The 10,770-nt window shown below is 38.0% G+C and overlaps 1 protein-coding gene across 16 annotated transcripts in view; it reads left to right on the forward strand.

Annotated features, from left to right (window-relative positions):
• The window catches only part of LOC106872026 (DISP complex protein LRCH3), a 254,748-nt gene that overhangs the window by 85,801 nt on the left and 158,177 nt on the right, over positions 1–10,770 (forward strand). For all 16 annotated transcript variants that reach the window (XM_052967554.1, XM_052967550.1, XM_052967551.1 and 13 more), the window contains exon 3: positions 3,739–3,868. In XM_052967554.1, coding sequence (XP_052823514.1) covers positions 3,739–3,868 — 130 coding nt within the window. The remainder of the gene's footprint in view (positions 1–3,738; positions 3,869–10,770) is intronic.

Consider the following 10,770-nt stretch of genomic DNA (forward strand, 5'->3'; position numbering starts at 1 on the left):
TTAGCATATAAAATCCTTCTTCAAATAAGACTCTTTTTAAACCCATGCGAGCATGGAAAAATGGACATTAGCCAAACAAGTGTGTTTGTTTGTTTGTGTGTGTGTGTGTGTGTGTGTGTGTTTATGAAAAATGTTTAAAATACTTGTAATTTAGAGCACAAGTGATTTATCAAGTTGTCTCACAATTTACTATCATCATACACAAGCTGTCTACTCATCTCCCTCTCTCTCTCCAGCCACTTGATCTGGCCTTGTTTTTTTAATTTATTTTAAATACCTTGCCCATGCCCCCCCCCCTCTCTCATTCTCTCTGTCTCTCTCTCTCTCTCTCTCTCTCTCTCTCTCCTTCTCTACAGATGTTAGCCATATTATTTCCTACTTGAAACAATAAAAACAAAATCATTGCATGATCCACTTCAACTACATATATATGTGTGTATGTATGTATGTGTGTGTGTGTATGTATGTGTGTGTGTATGTATGCGTGCGTGTGTGTGTGTGTGTGTGTGTAATACAAACACATGCATATGTATGTAACTATATATGCATTTACATGTTTGTGATGTAACCAATGGCAGAGTAGAAGAAATCTAAGAATTTTCTAGAAAGCATTATGTAAGAGTTGCTTATTCAAAATTTATTTATTTATAATTTAAAATTTGTGTTTGTGTGTGTGTATTTACTTAAATCTTGGCACTGGCATGTATGCATACCAGCCAAGGCAATCTGATTAGAAAAAAAAAAAGTTTCCCTTAGCCGTAAACTTTACATGTAAAATCTCTTGAAAATTGTGGCTAATTTGGTTAAGAAATTTTCTTCTAAAATGTACCAAAATTTAATAAAATAAAGAGTAACATATAAAAAAAAGAAAATGTTTTACAATTCTTTTTATTGTTAATGATGATGATAATAAAATACTACTACTACTACTAATAATAATAATAATAATAATAAAAATAATAATAATAATAATAATAATTTCTTTATTGTCCACAAGGACCCATATATACAAAAAATAAAGATAATGTTATTTTAAGAGAGACTGTTGTTTTTACGTATTTCTTTATTTGAAAAGTTTTATTGCTTCAACATTGAACCAGTTTCTGAGAGAAATGTTAAAACATTGATATGCAGTGAGTGGTTGGGATGGAACCCCCCACCCTAGCAGCCTAAGGATGGGAAATATGCCTATTGGATATGGCTAAAATTAGGATATGTCTAGAATTAAAACATGACTAATGGTGTTAAGGCAAGTTTCTAGTGTTTTAACTTTTTGAAAAACTAAATTAGATCTGGCAACAGAATCGTGGAAATTTTCAGGCCTGCATTTCCTAGCTGTCTGTTAAGGTACAGATAGTGAATTGTGGGTTGTGGAAACATCTGGAAGGCTGGATTTTAGCTAGAGATGGTTTCTAGGTTTGAGTAAAAATGTTCGGACAAATGATTGTGATGACAAGTTCTCAACTGAATGATGAGTGGTTGTTGGTTGCTTGAGGTCAGTCTGTTCTTGTAAACAGACATTTTAAGCCATTTCATCATTCATTCAGACAGTGCAACACCACCACCACCACCGTTGCTGCCATCATCATCAACATCATTGTCATTTGTCTGCTTTTCCATGTTGTTGTAGGTTGGGTAGTTTTCCTGAGGTTACTGTTTTGTGGCCAGATGCCCGTCTGGTTGTTAACCCTTTTTAATTGCCCCTTATAACATGTAGGAACACAATGTACCTATTCTAAAACCATCATACCTTTCCATTTTTTTTAAAGAAAGTGGCATATGAATTTACGCTTTTGATACCAACCATCTGTGACCACCCCTGGTTCTGTGATAAACATTTCATGTTAAAGTGATCTAAAAACTTTACACCAAAATTTCATATGTTCTAAACACCTGCTTAATAATGATCAAGTCATTTTACGAAAATGTTCTCTAGTGTCAAAATTAATTGAAATAAAAACAGTACATTTCAACAGAAATATGGTAACAGAATTAAAGGAGATTTGGCTGCTATTTCTAGCAGGTTGAGCAACTATATAGCAGCTCACCTCAACATCTATTAGAAGTGTTAACAGATTTACATTCAATAAATGGCCGTAGTAATACTCATAGATCGCATTTTAAAACAAAGTGTGTGTGTGTGTGTACATAGGTTGGTTGACCATACACATCAGATAATCCCTGCTTATCTACTAAATTAACACACTTACACTGTCAGCAGATTATGTAATTTCTGTTTATCTCACTTGAATTAAAATACACACACACACACACGCTAACACACGTACATGAGTGTATGTGTAACCTAGTAAACCTGTTTAACAGTAAATGATGAGAAATGGTAATAAAACTTTTGGTGTATGTGTAAATATTTAGAAAAATGTCAATGAATAACTATAAAATATGATGACAAATATGATGTCAGTTTATAGTTTAAGCCTTTTCTCATGATATTTCTAATGCAGTACACTGTTTGTGGGGGTCATTTAACTTTGGGAATAAGAATTTGGTAGAGAAGCCAAGTAAAATTGTAGCCGTGACAGATACCGGTGTCACGCAAATGGCACCTGTGCTGGTGGCACATAAAAGCACCTTTTGAGCATTCGCAAGGACCGAGATCATTTGGTATTATGCTGGGCTTCAAGCGTTGGGCCTCATAGCGGAAATGACTGAGTCCATTTGGTATTTTGCTGTGCTTGAGAAGAAGGCCTATCAAGCCAAGTAAACACTTAACAACTGATTCAGGAGCATTCAGTGGTGCAGATGTATCTTGTCAGGTGATAAATAAATACAAATCGTTAAAATAACAGTTCCGCAATGTAACTTTCCGTTTTGTAGAGAGATAAGCAGCCAGACAGAGGAAATATCTTCATTTATATAGAAGACCAAAAATAAAATCACAGTTGACAAAAAGAGAAATGAACACGCAATCCAGCGAGAAAAGTATTAAAATAACCGTTAATATGAACTACGATGAGAAAGATATGGTATAATTTTTTTCTGTGCAGGGGTTCCTTGAGACATGTAATTTATTTTAAGGGTTACGCAAGGGTAAAAAGGTTGAGAATCGCTGCTCTTGGCAAATAACACAATATTCAATGTTCTAACAAAACGTCTACATCAAGTTGGATATAAAGATTGCTTTTTAGTATTAATACTGCTTCTGTTGCTAATGATAATTTTTAATAAGCCTGCTGGCTGTTTGCGACCTTAGTGCTTGAAAGGACACTGAAATTCTATATATCGTTGATAGTAAGATTTGACTTGTTATGTTGCTACCAAACGTCTGCCACTGAGGAACCCAAAACGGCAAAATTATGTGATCTGGCAGTTCTGGGGGCTGTAGCAGATGATTCTTGTCTTTCAATGATACAGCTACGAGTGCTTTTATGCACCACATGTCTATGTAAGAGACTCTCTGTCGGTTAATAATGCAGTGTACAGTTTCTTAATAAAATACCCAAGTTATGTTGGACATAAAGATTGCTTTTTGCTATTAATACCACTTTTGTCACTCTTAATTATTTTTTACATAATTTTGTGAAAGTTTCAATTCAAATTTTGGAAATTTTGTAGCCGAGAACCAACCAGAAATGGTCTCAGATGTGTTTGCATAAAAATAGGTTTATAAAAGGGTCATTCATGATGCAATTTCTTGTGAGTTGTAATAGAATATTTATGTCAGTGTGTGTGTCTTATAAATGTTCTAAACCCAGTTCATTCTTTGTCTACTTTCAGTCGAAACCAACTAACCATGTTACCAGCATTTCTTTGTCAACTACCTATGTTGGAGGTTTTATTGGCAAATAACAACAAATTAGTTTCTCTGCCCCCAGAAATTTGCAAATTAGAACGATTAATGGATTTGGTAAGTAATGTTGCATCTTGTTTTATTTGTATATTGTGAGTTTGGTCACAAGATCTGCTCTGATTGTGCAAACCCATGTCTTTTTCTTTTTTTCAAACCAGTGAATACCATTTTTTTAACCCTTTAGCATTTAAACCAGCCATATCCAGCCAAAAGATCCTACCTGTTTTATGTTCAACCTGGCCGGATCTGGCCTCTCACACCTACCCTACAATGTCGTTCTAAAACTTAAGTTTCCTCAGCAAAATCTCAAAGCTACCTGAAAATGCATGATTGGTTCAAAACAATGTGAATAATAAGTATTGCTTTTGACAGAATAATGATTTGAGGAAGGTGCAATGACTATTTCTAGCAGGTTAAGCAACAATATAGAGACTCCCTCATTGATTCTGCTTTGTTTGTCAATTGCGAAGCAGACCAGACACATACTTCACCCCACTGGTTTTTCTCAGTTACTTTTACTCCCCTCCCCCTCATTTTTCTTCCACCTACCGTCTTCACCAATCACCTCCTTTCTGCACCTTCTCTCCCCTCCCAGAGCTACTGTCCATCATCAACTCCTTGCTTACCTGCAATCACCTTCAGCCATCCCTGATTGAGCGCTCATATGGCATACAGGTATTTGGTCCACCATGAAGTATGACTCAGTTCTGTCTTCTCAGATCCATCATGTCTTTGGCTTGTTGATGAGTATTGTATTGACAACTCATATGGTGTCTCATCTGTTTCTGTACGGCTGCAGGCATTGCACACTGCAATATGCACTGATGAATCATATGAAGTGCAGCATGACATTCTAGACATGTTGCACTGTCCTCCCTGTCCAGTCTGTTTCTGTAGCCCTGCTTGTGACATCTGACTGAGTTGCCAAGTATCTCCTGTCATAAAGCAGCTATCCCTGTTGCGTTCTCATACTCCAACCTCTCACCTGGCACAGAGCTTCCTCTCGCAGCTGAGGTGCTCTTGTCTTGCAAGTAACTTGGCAACCATGAATGCTCGCATCACATGGAAAGCACTGGTGTTGGCACCATGTGGAATGCACCGGCAGTGGTGTCACACAGAAAGCAGTGGTGCTGGTATCATGCAGAAAGCTCTGGTGCTGGCACCACATGGAAAGCACTGGTGCTGGTGCCACATGGAAAGCACTGGTGCTGGTGCCACGCGTGGAGTACCTAGTACATTCTGTAAAGTGGATGGCATCAGGAAGGATATCCAGTCATAGAAACCATCCTCAAACAGCTGGAGCCTGGTGCAGTCCTTTGGCTTTGCAGCTCCTTTCAAACTGTCCAACTCATGCCTGCATGGAAAACAGGCATTACATGAGGATGAATCTACTCTCACTCACCACCACCACCAGTATCCCCTCTTTCTCTCTCTCATCTGGACATCAATAATAAATTTTCAACTGGTTCTGGGTTCAGTCCCACTGCGTGGCACCTTGGGCAAGTGCCTCGGGCTGACCAAAGCCTTGTGAGTGGATTTGGTAGACGGAAACTGAAAGAAACCCATTGGGTGTGTGTGTGTATATATATATATGTATATGTTTGTGTTTGTACCCCCACCATCGCTTGACAGCTGATGCTGGTGTGTTTTCATCCCTGTAACTTAGCAGTTCAGCAAAAGAGACTGAGAGAATAAGTACCAGGCTTGCAGAGAATAAGTTCTGGGGTCAATTTGTCTGACTAAAGGCAGTGCTCCAGCATGGCTGCAGTCAAATGACTGAAACAAGTAAAAAGAATATGAGCCACTGAAGAAGCTTCTTTGTAGCCTCTTGACCTGCTAGAAATAGCAGCTAAATCTCACTCACTAAAACCAAATGTTTTTTTTTTTAAATTGACACCTTAGATAATATAGTCCTAGATATACTGTGTCTAAACAAAACCTGAAATAGTCGCGTCTGTAACCTTTTTGATTTTAAGTCTGCTTTATCAGGCCTGGCCTGAGGCTAAATGGTATTTATCATTACGATCACCACCATTCACCGACTCTCATACAACCATCACAACCACTATCTACTCCATCACTATCCACTATTCTTACCACCACCACCCACCATTATCATGGTTGCCATCAATCCTGTTTCCACTCTGTCTACCAGTTACCTTTTAGCAGTCATCTCGTTGATTCCCACTCAGTATATAGATGAAGTTTACATTAAACATGGTTTGATCTCCACACTTTACATAATATAACATGAGGTCACTGTTTGATGTCTGTGTCAGATAACATGATGCATATACCAAGTTGTGCAGTTGGTTGTGGTACGTGTACCAAGTTGTGCAGTAAAGACAAATTATATTCCTAATTTGGTTTATTTTCTGGCATCATATGATTAATCACAAAAGCCAATGGGGGGCAGCTCTGTGCAGTCACTTGATATACTGAAATCTCCCCTAAAACCACACTCCGTCAGTTTAAAGAATTGAATAAACATATTGATAATGTAGTCCTAGATTTGCTGTGCCTATATAAAAGATGAGATGGCTGTGCTGAGAATGTCATTGGCCAGATGTTAGCTTTATTGGGGCCAGTCAGGACTAAACAGTAACAACAACAGACCCTCTGTTATAATACAACCAGCTAGAAATAACTACCAAATCTGCCTCATCATACCTTATGAAATTACAAAAAAGAGAAGTGCACATTGATTAATGTAAGTCAGAGGTTCTCAAACTTTTTGGGCCACTGCCCCCGCTCCTCATGGCCACATAATACCCTCAGCACTCCCACCCCTATTTTTATGTATAAATAGAAATTTTATATTTTACTAATTTATATATACTATGAATCATTTGATATTTAATATATTATATAATTTGTATACAACACTAATAATAAATTCATAAGCGTCCCCCCAATCCAATGCCTTTCTCCCAATGCCTTTCTCCCAATGCCTTTCTCCCAATGCCTTTCTCCCAATGCCTTTCTCCCAATGCCTTTCTCCCAATGCCTTTCTCCCAATGCCTCCCTTTTCTCTACCGCCTCTTCAGACACCAGCGCCCACCTGGACCCTCTCAATGCTCACTGGGGGGGGGGGGGTAGCACCCACTTTGAGAACTTATGATGTAAGTTATTGATACACTTTGTCTGAATTAAAATGTGGGATGGTCACAACAAGAAGGCCTTTCAAATTAATTTAACCATTCCCTGGCAGAAGTGAAGTTCTTGTTCAGAGTTTTAGTTTTATCTTGCAGAATTTTTTTTTTGTTTTGTCAAGTGCCTTTGGCATTTGCAATTCCTCTTGAATTTGGTGAAGCTGGTATAGTTGGAACCTTATTTTCTGCCCTTTTTTAATCCTTTCACAAATCTCCACCTTTATAGTACACAAAGCTGGAGCTTCGTTCCAGTTTCTTTGTTGCATTAATCAGATGTGTTAGATATCTCCCTTTGAAAAAGCTATCATTGAACAGATTGGCAACTTTCCCACAAGGTTTACTGCCTGTAAATCCTTGTAGCTGCATGTGATCCACTCAGGAATGCAACAAAATATCAACAGTAGATTGGAAAGTCCAGTAGTTTATCTCCAGCAATATTTCCTGGAATTCTACCATATTTCCTCATAGAAGGCTGTTGCTGGTTCTAGAGATATTTTTAAAATTAGATTATGCTTCGTGTAATTTAATTATCTGTTACATTAGCTGTTAGATTGGCAGAATCGTTAGAGCATCAGATAAAATGCCTGTTGGTATTTATGACCCTTTATAGTCCAAGTTCAAATTCAGCTGAGGGTAGCTAGACCTTTCATCTTTGCAGTGCTCATTAAAAAAGAAAATAAAAAGGTAGAATCAAGTACTGGAGTTGATATAATGGAATCTCCCTCTTGTTTTAGAGGCCTGTAATGCAGCAGAGACATTACCTCCCTACCAGACTAAAAGATTAAAAGGAAAATCAGAAAACTTTGGCGTCATAATTGTGAAATAAGCTTCTTAATTACTCGGCCAAATTACTCAAGGCTTTGGGTGGCCCTGGGCTATAGTAGAAGACACTTGCCCAAGGTGTCACACAGTGGTACTGAACCCGGAACCATGTGGTCGGGAAGCAAACTTCTTACCACAACCATGCCTGAACCTATTACATAAATTTTTTTTTTTTAAAGTTAAAAAAAACAATAACTTATTAAAGAAATCTGGTTCCCATTTCACTATTTTTACTCAACGGTTTCTGATTTCATTTCAGTTCTCTGTAATTTATATTTATTTCTATTATTCCATTAACCATTAATCTGTCCCCCATACCCCCCATCAATGTAGTCATTTATTTATAGAATTCTGTCCATTGTTTGTGAGTCATTTTCTGGAAATGTTGAAATTGGCTACAGCAATATATTATACTGTTGTTGGCTGTTGAACCATTGTTGCTGCAAGAGTTTGGACTACATTTGTAAAGTTTACAGTTTCATGTTATTGTTGTTTTAGTCCCAGATTGACTCTGTTCAAATAAACTTGACCATAGGCACAGACATGGCTGTGTGGTAAGAAACTTGCTTCCCAACCACATGTCTCTGGGTTCAGTCCCACTGCGTAACATCTTAGGCAAGTGCCTTCTACTATAGTCTCGGGCTGACTAAAGCCTTGTGAGTGGACTTGGTAGATGGAAACTGAAAGAAGCCCATTGTGTATGTGCATATATATATATATATCATCATCATCATCATCATCGTCGTTTAACGTCCGCTTTCCATGCTAGCATGGGTTGGACGATTTGACTGAGGACTAGTGAAACCGGATGGCAACACCAGGCTCCAATCTAATTTGGCAGAGTTTCTACAGCTGGATGCCCTTCCTAACGCCAACCACTCAGAGAGTGTAGTGGGTGCTTTTACGTGTCACCCGCACGAAAACGGCCACGCTCGAAATGGTGTCTTTTATGTGCCACCCGCACAAGCCAGTCCAGGGGCACTGGCAACGATCTCACTCGAAAATCCTACGGGAGCCAGTCAGGCGGTACTGGCAACGGCCACGCTCAAAATGGTGCATCTCATGTGCCACCCGCACAAGAGCCAGTCCAGGGGCACTGGCAACGATCTTACTTGGCTTGCCGGGATATATATATATATATGTGTGTGTGTGTTTCCCCCACCACTGCTTAACAGCAAACCATTTGGAGACACAGTATAAAACAAGGCTGTGTGTCTCAGAAGTTTACGGATTCGTGTCCAGTCACTCTCTATTGTACCTTGGGCAAGTAAGTTTCCACCATAGCTTTGGTTCAATCCAAGCCTTGCAATTGAAATTAGTTTACTGGAAACTGTGGAAGATTGATAGGGGCTGATTTCTGAGTGGTGGACCTATTCTATAACATGGTTTTAATGCCAGCACCCAACACTTGGGTACTTTTAACTGACTTCAGTGATTGATGTGAGGTTAATGCTTTCTTCCTTTCCTTCTTTGTAGGGACTTCCTTCCTTCTTTTCTCCCACCTATTATAGAGGCCCTGCCAACTAGTCATGTCTGCTGTTGCCCTTTCTCCTACTTATACCTCTGCCACTAAAATAAAGTTCCTATTCTCTTAGCAATTAATATAGGTTAATAGGATTTTTTTTAGAAGTTTATAATTAAAAAAGCAAGTGACACACAAATTAATGACATGGTTTTTTTTTTCTGTTGTAAATTACTTTAATTTCACCCGTCCCTTCTGCAGTTTTATAGACTGTGTAAACTTTTGTTTTTTGTTTTTTTTATACAAGACACAGGTTTGCTCTTTGTAAGATGTAAGATGTCTTAAGAAGGTTTAAGTGTCAGAACCACCATTGCTAAAAAAAAACAAAAGGCCAATGAGTTGCATGGCCTGCCTGTAATAGCAGCTAAATCTTATTTGAATCTAACTCTGTTATCTAATAAAAAAAAATATGAGGATGCATTTGATAATGTAATCCTAGAGACGCTGTGTCTGAGATAAAGATGGGATAGACATGTAAGACCAAAGATGTGTTTGGTAACTTAGCAGTTCGGCAAAATAGATAGAATAAGTACTAGGCTTACAAAGAATAACTCCTGGGGTCAATTTGCTCGACTAAAGGCAGTGCTCCAGCATGGCCACAGTCAAATGACTGAAACAAGTAAGCGAGTAAAGAGAGTATCTCTGATCCTTGTTGACGTGGGTGAAATTTGACCTCTCAGTTACAAAAGGATGTCATCAAACAAAACTCCATTTAAATATGTTCTTATATCAATATTATTTCCAAATTGTTAATTTTGATTATTCATGCATTTAGCTTTAATGTAGTAAATTCTAAAATATAAATTAGTAGTTCTCATTAATTTGGTTTGTTGTGAACCCATTCAATTAAAATTTGACATAGCTAAGTACTTATTTAGCTATTATTTTATGGTCTGACATTTTTGAACCAATTTTTCCTGGTATGGAAAGCTGTAGCCTCAGTATAATTGTTGTTGTTTTACTAGGGTCAACTTTGACCCAGCAAACTAACCTATTGATTAAGTGTATTCCAGCTATGACTTGTCATATCTGCCCCAAATAATCTGCCTGTCTTATATGTTCAAACTGATCCTGTCCAGCTTCTCACACCCAGCCAACAATGTCATTTTGAAATCAAACAGTCACCTCATTGAAACTTCAAAGCTATGATATAATGCATGATTAATTCAGAACAATGTGAATAAATGAGAGAAAGTTGAATGCTGAAGAGTTAAGAGATTAGACTTCTGTTTCTAGCTGGTTGAGCGACCACATACATAGAGGCTTCTTCATTGGTGGTTAGAGGAAATGGTAGAGTCTCTGTTTTAAGATTACTGTGTGCAGTTAGTTAAAAGGTCAATGATTGTGTGTGTGTGTGTTTAGTCCACTTCCAGAATTGGTATATTGTATACAGAAAGGTCCTCTCTTCATCAAACCTTCCACCCTTGCACTTCTTCCTCCCGTCTCTCCTCTTCAGTTTCCTT

The sequence above is a fragment of the Octopus bimaculoides genome, chromosome 4, assembly GCF_001194135.2.
Source record: "Octopus bimaculoides isolate UCB-OBI-ISO-001 chromosome 4, ASM119413v2, whole genome shotgun sequence".
NCBI lineage: Eukaryota > Metazoa > Mollusca > Cephalopoda > Octopoda > Octopodidae > Octopus > Octopus bimaculoides.